This window comes from Coturnix japonica, chromosome 3 (genome assembly GCF_001577835.2).
Source record: "Coturnix japonica isolate 7356 chromosome 3, Coturnix japonica 2.1, whole genome shotgun sequence".
Taxonomy (NCBI): domain Eukaryota; kingdom Metazoa; phylum Chordata; class Aves; order Galliformes; family Phasianidae; genus Coturnix; species Coturnix japonica.
Genome location: NC_029518.1, coordinates 47,851,813 through 47,871,746, shown reverse-complemented (window position 1 = coordinate 47,871,746; position 19,934 = coordinate 47,851,813). Strand labels below are relative to the sequence as shown.

Genomic DNA, 19,934 nt, shown 5'->3' with positions numbered 1-19,934 from the left:
AACTTTCTACTGGGTTAAACCATGACATATGTTTAAATATATTAATAAATACATTCACCAATATTCATCACATAATTATCACAGACTTCACTTACATCAACAACAAAAAATTGCTCACATCAAAATCAACATATCATTACAATAACAATAAAGAAGGACAACATACTCACTCTCTACGTCCCTTCACCACATTACAATAAAAAGAAATCATCACAGTTATTACACTCTCTATGTCACATAACAGCTGTTTTATCAGGATGTGACACCTCATAAAAAGCAGTAGATGCTGCAGGGTTGACTTTCCAGACCACTGGAAATGCACCTGCATTTAACACATATATATATCATCGACCCTGCTTCAACACAATCCCTTCACCACAGACAGACAAATTAAGACTATTCTTAAGATAAAGAACATTCAGAATATTTGAATGTAAATGTGATGTGATTCAATTTTACTGATGTGTTCTCTGTGGAAAGTCGGTATTATTTTTAGTATGCAATATTCCCAATTTAACTCCATTATGATTTTGAATTTATTATGTTTGTAGAGTCAAGCCTGCAGATAAAGCTTGTGAACTACCTAGATGTTTTAAAAAAATAAATAAGATGTGGTTGTCTGTCTAGTCTTAAATTAAAGATGACAATTCTGGTGAAAGTTTAGAAGCCATATCTAGTTTTGAATCCATAACATGCTTTATTGCCTAAAAACACTCTCCTGCCATTTCCATGCTTAAAGCTGCTCCTGGCAGTTCACTTCATTTCAGTTTAGAGTTCAAGCTGAAGCAGATCTACCAAATGAGTTAAATAAATGTTTAGTGTGCCCCCATTTCTTCTACACATTGCAACACGTAATTTTATCCTGGAAGATGTGGTCAAAATCCCATGACCATTTAGATCAGGTTTACATTAACCTTTTTGTTTATATGGCGTAGCATGTAGATAAGTGGGTACCTGCAAAGGTCTGTTCAGTATTGTAAGTCTCTTTTGCCTGGGAAGAAAGTGTTTCACCCCTTTCTGTCCTAGAGAGGCAATCAGACAGTGCTCTGCAATTTTCAAAACTGATCCAGATATTACAAAAAAAATATGTAAGTGGTTACCACCTATGCTACTACAGTCATTTTCTTTTCTGTAGTTATTGCAGCCTGAACATAATGACTCAATTATCACATGCTATAAAATGCTATAATTGCTTTAGTACAGTATACTGTCAAAACCTGTTGTGGCTGTACTTGAGATTGAATGCAGAAAGCGATGGGAGCTGCTTTGATGGAGAAACCCCTGCAGCAATAAGAATCCCAGCAAGGCTATATAGAACATCTGAAAGCTTTCCAGACTGCAGGTCTTTCCACAGTTTACTGCACAATAATGCTTAAGAAAACTTAAGAGAAGAAAGAAAATATCACAATTCCTGGAAAGCTGTTTGAATGAGGAACTGAGTTGTTATTAAATTTGATTGGTTTTATTAAAAATATATTGGTTTTTTTTGTTGAAAATGAAATGTACGTGTAACTTGCTTTTGCCTCAGAAAGCTCGTGTTTTGGTGATCAGATACTAGTTTAAGATCTGTATTGCTTCTACAAAATGCAAGCTTGTTTTCCATTCTGTCATCTCTTTTTATTATTCCTTACAATGAATTCTGTAGTGGAAAGCTTATACAAACCTAATGTGAAATGGTGTGAATTGCTGAAAGACTAGGTTTCAAATTTTTTTGGTAGATTGTCTCGATCCCTGCTAACAGAAATTATTTTGTCTGGTTTTCACATGTCTTACTTCCCAAGAAATGTAACAGGATAAAACTTCTAGCTCAAATCATGAAATCACAGAACCACAGAATGACTGAGATCAGAAAGAGCCTCTGGGAGTTATCTGATCCAATGCCCAGCTTAATTAGGAATGCACAGAGAAGGCTGTCCAGGCCCATGTCCAGACAGCTTTTGAAGATCTCCACACTGTTTTAATGATGGATAAAAATGCTGTCTTGAAAATTCAAATCAAAGATTTGAGTCATTGAATTGACTTCAGGGTTTTAAAAGGATTTGTCTAAATGTTTTAAAGGCTAGTTTTGATTGACTTGAGGTCATTTATCTGAAATTATCTCACAGATTTTTGTTTTAAAGATGGTTCCTTATTTTTCCAATTTTTATAGATGTATGGTTTCCTATCCAATTCCTATGCTACATATTGTAATATCTGATTAGCAACTGTCCAATTCTTTTAATTTTCCATTTGTTTTCTTTGCTACACTATATTAACATGTCCAGATTGGTCAACTAGGTTTTATATTCATATCAGATTTAGTATCTACAGATACTAAACAATTTTCCTGGTTTTTGTACACACAGAGAGCTACAGTGTAGTTAGTTACCCTCAGCTACACTGAATACTTCTCTATTGTTTTCCACAGACTTGGAGTGTAAATTTCACTGAAATAAATAAATTAATAAATAAATAATTGCAATGATTGGTGCTATTGTCAGCCTTACAGCTATTAAAATAAGTTAAATTATTTAATTTAGTAAGAACTGTGAGTTCATGAATGCCCCTCCTCTTTTAAGAAATTGGATAAGAGAATTCCTTAGCTCCTGGAAAGCAGCTGTTTTGCAGATCTTGGTACTAGAGTCGATTGCAGTACTTAGATTAAGAGGGAATATTTTCCATAATTTACAGAGTTTGTTATATTGACTGTGTTTCGGTAGAGGTACTTGAGAGTACATAGTAAGAAAAATCCAGAAGAAAGAAAATATTAAAATTTATTGACTGAACTCTTGAGGAAAAACCTAGGCCAAACAAAGTGTATCTGTCATAAACTGAATTAAACTTCATATTATCTACCTTAACATTCTGCCACTCCTGCCTTGGGAGTCTATGACTGTTCGCAACTTGGTCTCTGACTTCCATTGAAGGGAGAACACTCTCACAGGACTGTAGCAAGTTGGATCTGGGTAGTTGTGACAGTATGCAGAATACAGCGACTGCTTGGTTGTGTATGTAAGTAGTGTAAAAGGAGTTGTTTTAATTTGTCTTATCCATGACAATTATACGCTGCAATCAGGGTGAAATGCAAGACTTCCTTTACTTCCTGTTTACACAGACTTTATCCTCTTTTACTCTGTGTTTCTTAATGATGGTTTTGAACTCTCCCTCCTTGTTCCTCAATACTCTGACAGCTTGTCCTGCTTAGTTCTGCCACAGACATGGTGTTGGATTAATGTCTGCAGAGCTGTTATTAAATTGCTCATGACTCATTCTTCTCTTGCTTGCATGAGTGAAATACGCCTGCTAAAGAAATTATGCATGGCAAGGTATACTTAACCAGCCTGCTAAGCATGCTGAGCTATGTTTTAGCAGATCTGCATGGGAGGATTAATCTTCCTATTGTCTGTCCGCCATTTTCTGTTTCACCTCCACATGAGTGCATTGCTATGTTCATATAGCAAGCAAAGTAGTGTCATGGAATGCCTTAGGGTGTCTTCCATGTTGTTAGATTACCTATCATGATTTGAATTAGAGCTAGGACACATAAAATAACAGTTACATGTTTTTATGCCACTTTTTGCCTTTCTTGGCCCCATCTGTGAAGATTACATATTGTCTGAATTGGGATTTGCATTTATGTTTCTCTTTTCCTTTGTTATTTGTTATTTTCTGCATTTGGATAGATAGTAGAGACATAGAAAAACACTACTGGAATAATTTGAGAGATTACTTCTTGTTTGTGCTGGCTTTGTTTTTGCTCTGTGTGCCTTGAATAATGACTCAAAACTAACACCAAAGATTAGTGAAGTAATAAGAACTTTCTCCGCTCTGTTGCCTGACAAACATCTTAAGCACTGTTTTTATTTCTGTTAAATTTTGTGTATTTAGATTGTGAAGTAGGTAATTTATTTGCATTTCAAGAACCATATATGGCTACCAGTCAGGTCATGAGGTTCTTTTTCAATCAATTACAGTTTTTCATGTTTGAGTCTAGAGTGTTTGATCTGAATCCCACTGTGAGCAGTGAAAACACTGCTTGGAGTTATAAGAGTTTGGATGAAGTGTAAAACTAGATGGTCATATAAAGGACCATGAAAGTAGTAAAGCTTCTGATGAACATAGAATCTCAAACTAAAATAAAAGAATAAGCTGTATTATGAGTGACACATTATTTGTATAGTATAATTCTTAAACAGTAAATGTATATATGGTTTTTTTTTCTTTTTCTTTTTTCTTTTTTTTTCCCAAGTATCTAGAACATCTCAACGGACAGCAGTGAACAGAGTTCACCCTAACTTTGTTCCTGACACAATGATACGGTACAAATGTGGGAGACAGACACTATTCATACCAGGCTCCTCAGATTGCTTTTGAACACTTTACTGATATGCTTCATTAACCCGTGAAGTGAATTTTCAATACAGGGAAATGATCATTAAGATAAGCCATACAGGAGCTGAGATAGAAGTCATAAATAGGTTCATTTATGAACCCAAGTTTACAGTTTGAAGTTTAATAGTTTAGGTTACACAATGTATGTGACAGAAGTAAGAAGAGAAGCAAGCGTGAAGAATGCTACTTTGTTCTATTTACTGTATGAGGTAAGCTTAAATACCTAGCTTCTCTATTTAGCACGTTGTGAAAGGTCATACTGGTAATGCACTGTAATGGCAATAGTCAGTGCCATAGCAATTGGCAGATGCTTTATATTCCACAGCTTTTTAATTGATTTTTACCCATGGCGAATTACTTGGATATTATTCTGTGTCGTAACACTGAGATAGTCCTGTTGCCTCCTGCATCCAAAGTTTACAGTTAACTGCACAGTCTCAACCCTGTAATCATGGGTGAAAACATACTGCCCTTTAACTGTTTCTAACTTGTTATGGTCTGCAAAGTAAATCTATGTTGAAGATGCAGAATATCCCTCCCTCTTTTTGAGAAGCATGTTGGTATATTCTTTGAGCTTGCACCTCTGCTGACTGAAATGCTAACTTAAAGGTTACTTTATCACCAACTTCAAGATTTTGAGTATTTTAAGTAATTGTGATTAAAAAGCATAATCAGAAGTAAGTAATGTGAAAGCAGTGGGAACTGTAAGCACTCATAGCACTTCAGAGTTAAGTGTAAAATATTAGAGGTAGATTAGTGTTTGCTCTCTTAAACCTGTTTTACTTTGGTTATCAGTAACGATATCGCACTGGAGGACCAAGGGCTTAATATCTTAATGCATTCAGTCTCTGAGGTTTTTAAGGTTTCAACAGGAGTAAACCTGAAGTCAAACTGATCACAAGAGGAGATCAGATATTCTGTGTAGATATTAAATGCTGACAGCAGACCCTAATTAATCACATACTTTTGTATCACTGTTAGTTTGTATTTTGGGTGAGGCAAAATTGGTAAACAAACTTCATCTCTAAGTAAGAGAATACATTTTTTTTTTACTGTGGCCTTGGAATAGGCTTGCCTTATGAATTAGTGAAACTGTAATGACAAACTGTAATGGCAGCATTGCTGTCACTGGTGTTTTCTGAGGATGAGTTTTACTAGAACTACTAGCTGGAAAGTTTCAAAGTGAAGATTTTAAGTTTTGAGATGATGACACATGTTGACTTACTCCAATGCTTTGGTGAATACAAAACAACTGCAGAGCTTTATATTTCACGAAAATACTTCAAGTTAATCTCAGGCAAAAGGAGTAAGAAAGCAAACTGGGAATTGGCTATAATTACGTGAATAGTTAAGCAGTTAATGCAGTACAATGTGTTAAAGGTCAAGTAAAGGTGCAGTCACTGGCTGTAAATTTTAGTGTATAGTCATTATTAAGAGAACAATTTGTCCGTTTACTTTTATAGGAGGATGATGCCATGAAGTTCTGTCTCGTACTCACTTCCTGTCTCATTTCAAGGAACACTGTGCACCTGTCATTATACTTCCTAATCTTTTAAAACCTCCTTAAACTGTGCCTCCAGTGCTAACAAAATACCTTTTTCCTGTCTACTTTATATGTAAATAACAGATTTATGAAAGAAGTTTCCTTTGGTTGATTGCCTTGGTTTGGTTTCAGAAATTACAAAGCCAGTCAATTGTAAAACTCTGTAGTTTCCATTAAGTAGCAAGTGTTTTAGATGTTGTTTCCAAATAATGCTGATGACTGCAGAACCATTGCAGAAAATAAAGTTCCTCCACAAGAAGCAAGTTCTGTTTGAGACTAAGAAAGTCTTGTCCTTATAGTGTATTCAAGCTGAAGAACTTGCTGATTTTGATTTGGGAAACAAGAAGTCATAAGCCAATTTTCAGAATTTCTCTTTCAGTAAAGAATAGAGTTTTCGTGGTATTTGACTGCTGAAGCCATCCAATATTGCATAGTTAAGTGTGATGCATGTTCTGAACATAGAAACCTGTAGTAAACATATTTTAAAAATCACATCAATATCTAGAGACACATTAGTTAAGATGTAGACAAATAATAAAAAGAAAACATAAAGCATTTTGAAACCTAGCAACTTTTCATGCAAAATTTGGTCAAAGCTATCATAGTTTTCTTGCTGTAGAACATATTCCTTATTATTTATGTTGAGCAGTCACAGTTGGTGAAACAGACACAGATTAGTTATTTATTTCTGATTCAATAGTTTTGTATTTATTTTCTTACTTTCAGTAAAGAAGCAGGGCACAAAAGAAGTGGGGCTTATGTTGTACATCCTCAAGGATCTAAATGCTTGTAATAGGATCAGAATAAAGTTCCTAACTTTGGAGTCCATTCATCTATGAAATACTCTCTTCTAGGGAACTGGTAGAAAAAGCTAATAGAGTTGGAAAAAGCACTGGAATGTGCAGGGATACTTCTTGGTTGATGACAGTGGGAGTTCAGCAGCTAGAGCTGCTGGAGAACTGGATGGAGATTAGAAAAATAAGTCACATAGCTCAGACTGGCAAAAATAAAAGGTTCAGGCATACAAAAAATTCAGTTATTGTAACTTTAATGGAGTAAATAAGGTGACACTAGACATTTTAACTTTACTGTCTGCATTATTTTTCCTCTTCTGCTGTTATGGAAAGGAGAAATACACTGACAAACCAGGGATGGAAATAAGTAATACAGAAGTGAAGGAATTACTATTTTAAGATATGTATACCATTCTCTTCTGTATTTACTGCTGATAGAAACACATTAATCTGCTCTGTGCATGAATGATGCATTAATACTGAACATATTATTATCTTTGGAATGTGAAACTGTGACTGATATTCCATGATGGCGGAGAAGATAATGCTTCATTATGTGTGATTGAAAAGCTTGAATTATTACATGGTGTTTTATAAATCAAAACATCACAAATATTTTCACTTATATTTCTCCTTCATTACATGAAGATTGGATGAGACAGATGAAGTACAGACAGCATCTATTTTTTATAGCTTCCTGAAAGAACCCAGACAATACTGAAATATTGAAATGTGCCTGAAATTGTATTAAAATAGAGAGTTCAAAAACTGTTGGAAAAGACAGATCATGAGACCCTAAAAATGAATCATTACTTTTGTGTAGGTATTTTCCGCTGTGTCTGGAATGTCTTGGTATTGCTCTAGTGGTGAATTCCATTGCTAAGTAATTATACACCATTCCTGAATCTCGTTGAATACCAGCAAATCGAATCAAAGCTGTTTTAACCTGTACTGTAAAAGATCCAAATCATTATCAGCAAATTTTCCAGGATAGCTACAAAAAAAAAAAAAAAAAAAAAATGTTTTAAAATTAGTGAACAAAAATCCAGCTCATAAACATTCAAAAATTAGAGAACAATATTGACTGTGTTGACTGCCATATAATAAAATTCCTAACTCTTGGTTTCTGGAGGCCTTGGCGTGGTTGAAAAATGATACTTAGAATACTGAGAGTAGTAACCAGAAAAGGCATTCCAACTTTGCAGCCCGGAAAACAAAACTTTGCTGTGGAACTGTAATCTTACAAGCAATACAAGATGTTGAATATGAACATGATGAAATGGAAACTGCTTGGATGTTCTATTATTATTTGGTATGTATTAAATTTGTGGTGTAATGTACCCAGTGAAGAGGCAGTATCCCCTGCCTCCACAATACAAAATATTCTGTTATCCAGGAATTCCAGCCTATCAATATCTGCCCTGTGTCTAGCGCATATGTAGGATAAATATGTTTCTTGTATGCACATGTGTGACAAAGTTTTAATAGCAGGTGACCAGGTGTAACTGTATTGTACCCCATGTCTGTGCAGGCTGGTGGGTTCTGAAATACATACAAACCATGCCTTACTAGAAGATTGTTTCCCCGTCTGTTTTCCTACTCATTCTTGCAGACATTCTTAAAAGGTTTCTCAGGCAAGCATGACAATTGTTTGCGTGAATGATACCCAAGAATTTATTTAGTTGTTCACTTCCTCAGCTTGTACAGGTTGTTACAGTCATACTGAACATAACTGAGCTTATGAATTTACTCCAGTAGTGGATATGACCCTTTGCAGCAGCTAAAGAGTCAGACCTTCTTGTTGAAGGTCTGTGATTCAGTGATTCTGTGAAGTGGGAAAAAAATCATGCTTGGTGATCATTTTGGTAAATCTCAGCCTGATTAGTGTTTGAGTGTGATATGCGGTTTGAAACCACTGTATTTTACACAGTAACCTCACAAAAAAAGTCTCACTTTTCCTACCTGATTTCTTTCCTGACCTAATCCTCTCTTTTCTCACGTGTATGTTAGCCTACATACTTGTTGTATTATCCTGTAGACCTACAGGTTAATACTTTTCAAACTAGCACATCTAAGCTAAATTGTCAAATATTTTCAGTGCCACTCTTTGTCCCAAAGTTCTGTTACTTTGTGGAAAAAATCCAGCTCCAGCCAAAGCTAGCAAGTCAATTCTGTTATTTTTATAAGATTATCACAGGAATGCCAATGAAAATATTCTTAAGTTACAATGGGTGTAACACAGGATTTTCACACTACCCCCTCCCTCTGGGGGAAATCCATAACTTTGTCTACAATGTGAACTCCACTCGTATGGGTCAGGACAAATTTACCCAGTAAGTGTGTTTGTTTCCACTTCAATTTTCATTGGCACAAAACCAAACAACTAAGGGGAAACAGGCAGTGCAGGGCCCCCACCCTGGCTCTGAACGTATTTTCTTCTATTGTAGCTGGTTCCCTCAATTTCCCAGATCAATCAAAATCTGCTGGAGTTACTGCTGTGATAGCCAGTTGCTATCAGGAAGTAGGATTTAATATGCTAGAATGATCAAGAGGGGTCAGAGCTTTTAGTGGCAATGATAACCCAAGAGAAATAAATACCTACAGAATTTCAGAGTGAAATGAGTTCTAGGGACAAAATGGAATATCTGGAAACATAATGAATTCCTGAAGATCTCTATGTAGTGCTGTCATACCACTCTGAGGATGACAAACATTGACTTGGACTTTCCCAAGACTATGGTTGCATATTGTCATGTAGCAAATAATAGTGTCAATACCTGGATGACTCAATTTGTGGAGAAGTCTCTGGAGAGCAAGTACAGAGTATGCACCTGGGGAGAAATAGCTGCATGCATTGGTACAGGTTAGAGGATGACCTGGTGGAGATTAGCTCTGCAGAGAAGGACCTGGGAATCCTAGTGGACAACAGGTTGGCCATGAGCCATCAGTGTGCCCTTGTGGCCAAGAAGGCCAATGGTATCCTGGGGTGCATTAAAAAGAGTTTGGCTAGCAGGTCGAGGGAGGTGGTCCTCCCCCTCTGTGCTGCCCTGGTGAGGCCATGTTTAGACTACTGTGTCCAGTTCTGAGTTCCCCAGTTCAAAAAAGATAGGGAATCCACAGGAGGCATACAGAGATGATAAAGAGCCTGGAGCATTGCCTTTATGAGGAAAAGCTGAGTAACCTGGGTCTGTTCATCCTGAGGAAAAGAAGAATGAGGAAGGATCTGAGAAAAGTTTATAAATATCTAAAGGTAGATGGAAGGGAGAAGGATGAGGCCAGGCTCTTCTCAGTAGCGCACAGCAATAGGACAATGAGTAATGGCCTAAAACTTGAATATAGGAAGTTCCATACTGACACACAGAATAACTTCTTTATTGTAAGGATGATGGAGCACTGGAACAGGTTGCCCAGGGAGACTGTGGAGTCTCCTTGTATGGAGATATTCAGCACTCATCTGGAAGCCTACCTGTGCAACCTTTTTTGACAGAGGGGTTGGAATCAATTATCTGTTGAGGTACCTTAGAATGCCTGTGACTCTGTAATTCCCTACAATGTATCAGCAGTCTGAACAAACAAGAACCTAAAGCCAGTGTTAGGTTTCAGTTCACTGTATGTACCCCTTACAGAAAGAGCTAAGAATCGCTCTGCTGCCTTTTAGAAACTTAATTACAAAAGCAAGTATTAAATGTTCTCCAAATGTAGGACCATGCAATACAGCTTTGTCACGGCTTATGTGGGTTTTTTGGTTTTTGGTTGGGTTTTTGTTTTTTGGTTGTTTTTTGTGAGGGTTTTTGTTTGCTTTTTTTTTAAAGGCCAGCTTGCTACTTGTGTTTTCTGGTAAATGCTGCGTGACTCAGTAACTTGCTCTTGTTACTTCTGCTTTTCTAAACTTAACCTCAGATTTAAAAGTAAGCTGAGCTTCTCATTTTTGTTGCATTATTAGGGTTACTGATGTCAAGTGTATCCTGAAAGATAACTATGGTTATTGTGTTGGAAATTGGCTGTATTACTACCATCTTCTTCTTGATTTACATGTAGTGTTTGAATCATTAAATCTAGCAAGACCTGTATCATTGGCTCTTACTCAAGATATATGAAATAGGATCTAGTGCTTTACCTCTCATGATTACATTCCTTTTCCTACACATGTGCTGGCCCAGGAGTGTTCTCTGCCTCTCAGGCTAATTCACTCAGTGTCCCAAATTCACACTGTTATAAAAACTGCAGTAGCCATAATTGGCTGTAGGTTTGGAATGGTCCCTGGCCTCTGCTGGCTACTGAGCCATGCCCAGGAATGGTTTGGAGATGAGCTGCCTGATGAGGAGTGCCAGGGCCTAGTCCAGGACGTTAGCAGCACTGGCATATAAGCCCCAGAGCCTAGGACTGTTCTGTGGCTCTTAGCCATTGAGGTGGAACTATTGATACATAGTCCAATCAGCTGTTTTATATTAGTTCCAGGTGTAAGCCATGAAATCTAAAATTCCTCTAGTTATATCTACTCTTATTAATTATTATATGTTTGCAGAGATTCTGAAGTATTCTAGGTACTTAGTGAAATGTCTGTTGGATTTCTGAATTTTATATTTCCTGCTTTAATGGTTTTGCTGGTCAGAGTCCTGCAGGCTAATGTAGCATATGAAAAGATATTGTCTTTTATCAGTTTTCCATTTACCGCGTGCAATTTCATTTAAAAAACCCTATTCTTGTCTAATAAGAGAGAAAAAAATACATATATACTAATTTAATTTAAGTAAAAATTTAATTTCTAAATAATCTAGTAAGCAGGGTTAGAGCAAGCAGAAGCAGGAATAATAATTGACTTCACAAACAGCAGTTGCACATCCATGTGTGTCTATAAATTAGCCTGCAAGGAGATTTTGTTAATTTTATTATTGTTAGATGCACCTACTGGTTCAACCCTCTAAAAGGCATACTGCATCAGCAAAAGATGGAGGCAAGCTGATATGACTTGCCAGGATATAGAACTCTCTTTCTCCTGGCTTCTGTGGCCAAAATCCAATTGTTGAATTATTTTGTAAGAGTACAATCTTGTCTTTCATTGAATTATAAAAGGCTCTGCCAGGGTTATATGCTATTTCCAGTCAGGAATATGGGGGCCTACGGTTCTTGCTGGGTACAGGGAGTACTGTACAGATGATGCAATGGGAATGGTGCAGAATGAGTGTCCGGACTGAGGTTTTAATAGTACTGAAAGTAGTTTTTCCTGCAAATCAGCAGAAGTCACACTTGCAAACTAAGAATGAAACAGAAAATACATATATATTTGTAATTGCATCTTTATTATATTCATGCTATGCAAAAAGCATTTGGTTATGTGTGGCAGCCAAAGTAGGATAATGCAAAGATGTACCAAATTCCTAGAATTTTTATTTTATTTCAACTTGGCTAATGCAGGTTGTTTCACACAAAAGCTGATAATGTTTATCCTGTTGAGGTTTCCATATATTCTACACCTATTAACATAAATATTTTAGAAATGTTTTAGAGTATTATTTAAATTTCACTGGGATTCATGTGTTGATAAGTTTCACTACACTGCCAAGTGTTTCGTAACCAGCATTTTCATTATTCAGTAGCAGGAGAAACCTAAAGCCCCCCAAAGGCAATCTGAAGTTAATTTCTTCACACAGATATTAACCAGTGTCAATCCTACTACTGATGCCTTTGCAGAGCTGGAAGATAATGTAATATTTAGCTAGTAAAGTGTGGTGGTATAAGGCCATACCATATCAAAAGAAATAATGAATTTATTTTCAAGAGAGAAAGACAGAGAATAAGGCACCTTGACTTAGTGGTGCTTTTAGAAAGTTTGTTGCTGCATTAGAATGAAAGTTTGTCTTTAGGAAGAAGGTAGTTTGGGGGAAAAAAATAAAGAAAGAAAGAAAACCACCCATGGATTGGAAGGAACTATTTTGTGGGGGAAAAAAAAATCAATCCCTTGTTCTCCCCAGATTAATTCAGTCAGCAAGTTGGAAATCTAGAATGTGCCCTTGGAAGGAAAGGAAGAAACAGTATGGATGTGGACATCAGGCCAGGTGTAAAATGGTTCATGTTGATCAATTCAACATCTGGTTACTAACTTTTCATATGCAATATATGCCTCAGAGTGGATCTCTGTGCTTGCATGGGTGTTAGCTCATGCTGGTCAAGTTATTATGTTTTTCCTTAGAAGGAAAAGAAAGTGGTTAGAACTAGTGATGATAACATGGTCTTCTTCATTGCTTGGGTCCACACAGTGCCTCACCTGTGGCTGCTACTGTGTAATGATTCCCCACTCAGATTTTTTTGAAGGCAGTGCTAAGGGTTGAAGACATGACTGTGAAGGTGACCTTGCCCTGTCACATTATATGTGCAGACACAAACTTTTATACATGTCGTGATCAGAATCTTATTTCCCTTCCATTTGTAGCAAAGGGAATCCTTACATATTATATTATTCCATTATTTAGCCTAAATAAAGAAATATTTTTGGGGGATGCTTAAGTAGTTAAGCTTAGTTTTGTGTGCTTAATTTAAGGATTCTGATGTGTGCTTGTATTATCTGTTGCGAAAGTGGTTTTTATTCATGCCAGCGTAATATGACAAAACAAGGATCTTTTTGGCAGATCAAACAGCCTCTGCAGTTTGGAAAGCAAACAAAGAAGCCGAAGTAAACCTCTCACCTCTCCTCATCTGTACGTCCTCAGAAAGAAGTCAAACAAATTATGTATTACACAGAGAGAAGGCAGGGTGGTTTGGTGTGAAGAGGCTTCAGAAGAGTGCAGTGCTCATTGTTCTGCATAAGAATTTCTGTAGAACTTATAGATAGTAGTAAGCATGCATATAGTTCTTTCATTTATATCAAGAGTGAATGATGTGAGACATACCTGCAAGAAATTTATCAGCATTTTGCAAATAGACATTTGTGTGCATCTACAGATTCCTTTCATGTCTGAAATAATATTTTAAATGGGAGAAACAGTCTTCCGTTAAGCCTTTGCTATGTGATAGCTGTTCTGGGTTTAGTGTTTGTATCTCATATTGAAATAACATGGGTTTGTTTGTTCTGTAGCCATTCCAGCCCACCCACATCTTGGTGGTTTGGCCCTTCCCCTCACTTGTTTGCAGGTGTGTCCACTACTGACCTCACTCACCCGTCTATTTATGTCATAAATATGTTTAACCTAATGTTTGGCTGTATCTCTGTAGGTCTGTTCTATTATGACATTTTTGAAATAGGGAAAGAAATTACTTTTTGTAGAAAAAAAGACTTTTTGTTGCCTAATGTTCATTAAAATAGGTACTTTTTTATATTATTACCCTGAACAATTTTAAGTTTTCACTTCTATTTTTGACTTTGCCACATAACTCTGTGTGACTACGTTGTGGCACCTCCATCTGCTCCTTTCTTACTTACTCCAAAGTGATGGGGCTTGCAATTGCTTCCTTTTCAAACGTATGCAAAGTGCTAGAAGAATCTGAAATGCATAGATAAAAGAAATTAATAATTATTTTTGGACTTTATATATCTCTAGTGCTAGGCTGCATGATTAAGATTGCCTGTGTTTTAGGATTTGTCTAATTCTGTCAGCAGGAGAGATTTTATTATTCACTTGGATAAGACAAAAGGTAATATAAACTGTTTTGTTTTGTTTTCTGAAAATTCAGTCCCATATTTACAGAGGTTTATTTCAGGATATTTTCATATGAAATGTGTCTCCTCTACTGGGAGAAATAGAGTTAAACTTTATACCAAAATATTACTTTTATGAGAGAATCTTTCAATGGATTTTAAAAAAAATACTGAAAAACAGTGTTAGTTCAACCCACACAGTCTATCATTGGTATCCTGTGTTACTGCCTACGCTGTGTAGTCATTTGCACTTCTGTCAGGTGGAAAATACTGCAAAGAAGGGCCAGTTCATTGCTACAGCCAATGGATGGAAAAAGAAAAATCCCATTGCAAGGTGTAACTCAGTGTGAAAATAAACTGTATAAGGAATGAATTATAAGAGCAGATATTTTTCCCTATAGGCACTGTTTACTTCTGATCCTAACTTTCACACTCTTTGATCTGTTAGAGCTGAATTAAGCAATGATTCAAGCTGAATTGCTTTTGTGTTTAATTGTTTTTTATTTAATTATTCGCCAAACAAAAATTGTTGTCCATCAAATATCCACAGTTGACTAAGAGTAGAAGTGAAAGCAGACAGACGTAAAACTGAAAACTCTTGACTAAGAGAAAACTGCAAAATATGGTAGGGCAAAAGATGAGTTTTAGGGGAAAATTATGACAGTGGAGAGAAATAGAGGAATACACAGAGCTAGAGAAAAATATATGCATTAGCATAGACTTTGGAGGTAAGTGCTGAAATACTTCGGACATAAAAAGTGGAAAAAAGGAAGTGTGAATGTATGGGAAGAGGTTATACAGAAAGTTTCCTTCTCTAAACCAGTGGTCAACATTATAACTCTGTGGTTTCAGCTGTTCACAAATGGTTTGTGAAAGCCACTTCCAGATGACAGCTCAGTGTTTGCAGGTGTCTTCTCTAATTCAAGTGCCAAGGCTCTAAAAACACAAAATGATTTGATGGGTCAGGGTGGGCAATCAGTTTTATTCTATAGGATATGCATTTTGTGTACACATAATCTATATTAGTCATGTAAGTCACAGTGGTCTCTTTAGTTAATGACATACTGGTTCCCTTAGCCCTTTAGTTTCAGACAATTCAGGACAGTATAAGAAGGAGCTCTACAAGAATGTTAACTCTTTGTAGAAATTAAAAAGTAGGTATGTTAAAATAGGCAGCACACTCACAAAAGAAAATGAATGGTCTCATGGCTAGGAAAAACTAGCAACCATGAAAACAGGATTCTCTTCCCCCCCCCCCGCCCCCCTCATCCCTTATAAGTTCCTATTAGAGACAAAGAAATTGTTATGACTACAGTTTCTATTGGACACTAAGTGCTCATTTTTTTATTTTCTAAAGTGGACCAGATGGGCAGACTGCTTTCCCAATTGCAGTTTAAAATCACTGGTAGTATGTTTTGGACATATAAAATCCTGTACAAATAGTAAGTAGTTAAGGAAAATCAGAACTCTTGTTTCTCAGATTGGGAACTCAAAATCCATGGAAACTTGCCATTTTTGCCCATTATCTCTGTGTCTAACTTTACCCTTACAAAATGGGCATGACAGGAGGGAAAATTCTGCTTCTCCATCAGCATTTGTGGTCAGTTAACATTAGAAAACTCTAAAATGCTCTAGAGGAATTTATTAGTTTTACTTTTTAGTATTGTGTTCCAGTGTCATACTAAACTCTTAACTACTCATTTATTAAGTGAAGCATAAGTCCTTTAGAAAAAAATAATATGATTATGAAATGAAAACTACTTATCCAGGATATTCTCATGAAGGAAACAAATGAGGTGCTGTGTGAAGCTTTCATGTAAGAAATGCGGAAAATAAGTGTTTGATTTCAGAGCATGGGGAGAGTGTTTACTTTATGTTTTTTAGCATATTCAAGAGGGGAGAAAAAGTGAAAGTTTTTTCACTTTACAGAGTATATATCCTGTGGTCTAGGATGATAACAAAATACTTGACAGGCAAGTTCTGTGCATTTAGAGTTCTTGGCCAAGAAAATATACCTATATTTATTCCCATTAAAATTAATAAACTATCTCATATTGCTTGCAGAAATGCTTGTGGCGTGTATTGAAATAAGTATTCAGTATCCACAGTTCAGAACTGCTCTGGGCCAATGGGATTGCAAAATATCTGTCAGCTTTGGCTGACAGCCTAGAGTTGCCACAGCAATTTTTCTCTTTAATGAGTAAAATAGGTGGTGTTTATAGAAAAATAACTGTCTCATGAGAAGCTGTGCAAAAAGTTCCATTCAAAACCATTCTGTTTATATATAGTTTTGTTGTTTGTTTTCTTTCCCTTTTACTTACTACTGTGGACATTTACATGAAAACAGGATATTTCTCCTTCAAATTGCAGTCATGGACAGAACAGCCACTATGCCAAAATGAAAGCTGTTTTCCTCACCAAATCTGTTTCTTCTACGTATGTAAAGTGTACAATGCTTATTTTCCTACCTCCACTTAGGAGCTTTTTTTACTTCATTAGGTCTATAAAACTAGCAAAACAATTTGGACATAATGACATGAGAGTATGTCAGTGAATGTGTAAAATGATTAAATGAGTTTAAAAAAACAAACAGTAAAATAAATAATATCTACATGTCTGTATTTACAGTGACAACAGAGATAAAAGTATTTTTGCTGTGTGTTCTGATATTAAATTAATATCTGATATTAAATAGTTTTGGGATATTTGTAAATGCTCAGGAGTAAGATAAATAAAAGAGATGAGTCCTGTTTTGGCTGATGATGATCAATAAAAGTAGTGAAGTCAGGTTTCTCCTAAGAATGTCCATTCTTTCTGGTGGACAAATCTGCCCTTTCCAGTCTTAGGTTGAATGTAATAACCTACTGGTTTGAGAGGTGCATCAAACAACTTTTACTGACAAGTGTCACATTTTTTCCAGTCTCTTTGAGTTCAGGAATTGTTTATAGTGCCACTAACTTTATACTTTAGGGATCCAGTGATGAATGCGAGTGCTCTAGCAACCATAGGTGGTTTCATAATGTAACAGCTAAGCCTTTGGCTCCAGATTGATCTGGTTGTAGTTGATAGACAGAGAAAGCTCTCAGTTGTCCACATAGTTCTGTGCCACTTACTTCTTTAGCAGGAATGAGTAGGAAAGTGGGTACAGCATACTACCAGTTCCTCAGCCACTGTAGCCCTCAGCTTAGAAATACTGAAGGCAGGACTATAAATAATGGAGTCTTCCATGAAGGAAGACTCTGAAGTGCTGCCTCATCCAGAGCCAACCATCCCCTTGTGGAGGCTTACTTGCCCTGGACTAGGAGACCTCTGGCTTATGGCTCAGCTGCTTTTCTTGTTCCTCCTCTCTTCAGTTTAGGGTTGTTTTCTGAAAACTGATATGTATCTCTGCAAAGTCTTCTGCACAAAGCTGTCATCTGATTGTAAACTGCTGAATTTATGCTCATTGCACTAATAATTAAATATTCTTTCTCTAGTTAGTAAATGGAACAGCAGGATTTCAGGGCAGATGAGTGCAGTCCTCTTACTATACAGATTTGCTGAGAAGTTAGATTACACAGACTCCAGGTTGTTCTGCTCAGATAATGTTTCCAACATCAGGAGTGAAATGTTCCCAGGGATAATTGAAAAGCTTTAAGATAATTTTTTTTAATTTTTTTATTTTTTTACCTCAAATAGGACTCCAACATTTCTTACATAGTCAGCCTGTATTAGACTTTGGAAATCCAATTAATTACTAACCTCCTTACCTCCTTAGGACAATATGATACACGATAACCCTTTTGCACAATGTAACTAGGAATTCTCCTTTCTGATGTAAACTTTTCTCTGTTTGTTTGTTTGTTTGTTTTTGGTTGTGTTGGGTTTTTTTTTGTTGTTTTTGCCATGTTAGTTCTCAGAGTCAGGGTCTTGCAAAAGCTGAACAACATATGAATGTGACTCATCAGGAACCAAGCAGTGGAAAGAAAAGCTGAGGGTACTTTGGAGAAGTTTGTTGTGTTTATTCCTGTTTTAGGGCTGAACAACTTGTTTAGCTGTTTTTAGCTTAGTCTGTTGCATGATGTACAATTGTGGCCTAATGAAATATTTGGGAAATAATTCGGCACAAACATGCTGCATAGTTTCTTCAGTTATCTATTGGTCGTGTTCTGTTCCTATCTAGTTTGCTCTCTGCTGCTTTAGCAGACTCACAGATTTCAACAGCAGGCAACTCACCGTAATACTGTCATAAAATACACTACAGGGTGACTATAAAAAGGGCAAGAAATGCAACCCTGAGGACTAACAGGGCCTGAAATTCTTGTGGAGGAGCACAGCAGGTGAACAAAGGTGCATGAGGAAGAGGATGAGAATATTTTAGAGCCTGACTGCCACAAACTTCTCAGTGGAGCTGAGTCAGCATGGGAAGAGCTCAGTAATGTGGTGCTGATTCAGAGGCCGGTGGCTCACTGCTCCCCTTTTGGGTGATGTGGAAAGTACTTGCGGAAGTGCTGATGACTAACCTTGGACACTGCAGAATGCTGCTACTGTGGCCCCTCGGCCCATCTCTTGTGCTGCTGCATTCCAGAGACATTCCAATGGGAACAGTGACAGGACATGGAGCTGCAGAATAGCAGAAGTCAGCATCTGTCCAGCAGCCAAAAGATAGAAAGGATACCAGTCATCTTCTTTGAAGTTTTAGTTCATTTGCATTTGAGAATTCAAAAGTGTTTTTGCTACTCCAGTGTTTGCACAGTGAGTCAGTATGTATGGCAGATATATACTGCTTGTATAAATGAACATTCAGCAGTATAACTTCTGTTCCTTTTGTATGGGAATTCTTACATTTAAAAAGTATTTTGCTGTACTATTCCTCCAGCATTTGGCACATCAGAAATGAGGATTTATTTTGCCCTTCTTTCTGTCATATCTCTTCATGTTTTTATGTATAGAAATATACTTAGTCATAGTGTTGACAATTAATTACCTGTTAAATAATATTTCCTTCTGTTTTCATTACCAGCTCAAGGATGCTACAACTGTAGGACTGTGCTTACTGACCCCTCTGGAGTTTTCACTTCTCCATGCTACCCAAGTGATTATCCCAACAGCCAATCTTGTAAATGGGTCATCCGAGCACCTCATGGATTCATTATACAGCTAACATTCAGTGATTTTGACATTGAAGAAGCTCCGGGCTGCATTTATGACTCACTGACACTGGACAATGGAGAGAGCCCAATGAACCTTTGTGGCATCACTGCCAAGGGATTATCATATAATTCTACTGGAAATGAAATGATTGTGTCTTTCAAAAGTGACTTCAGTATCCAAAAGAAAGGTTTTAATGCCAGCTATATGCGAAGTAAGTAAACACAAACCAGTTTATCCCTTTTACAGAAAAAAATGTCCTGCTGTAATGTCCTGACGTAAATTTCTTACAAGTTATTAGAATTACACTTTATAAAGAAATTATGTGCTCCTTAAGAGGGATGGGTAATAGGGAAGCTGCAAGATAATGCTACTGACTTCTGTGTGGGTTGGTTTTTATTTATTTATTTATTTATTTTTGACTAATGTATTTTTCTGTGGTTGAAGGTAAATTATTTTTTTC

General features: G+C 36.6%; 1 protein-coding gene across 4 annotated transcripts in view; it reads left to right on the top strand.

The window, feature by feature from the left end:
- Positions 1–19,934, top strand: part of ADGRG6 (adhesion G protein-coupled receptor G6) — a 109,655-nt gene that overhangs the window by 23,642 nt on the left and 66,079 nt on the right. For all 4 annotated transcript variants that reach the window (XM_015858345.1, XM_015858347.2, XM_015858346.2 and 1 more), the window contains exon 3: positions 19,344–19,685. In XM_015858345.1, the coding sequence (XP_015713831.1) occupies positions 19,344–19,685 (342 nt within the window). The remainder of the gene's footprint in view (positions 1–19,343; positions 19,686–19,934) is intronic.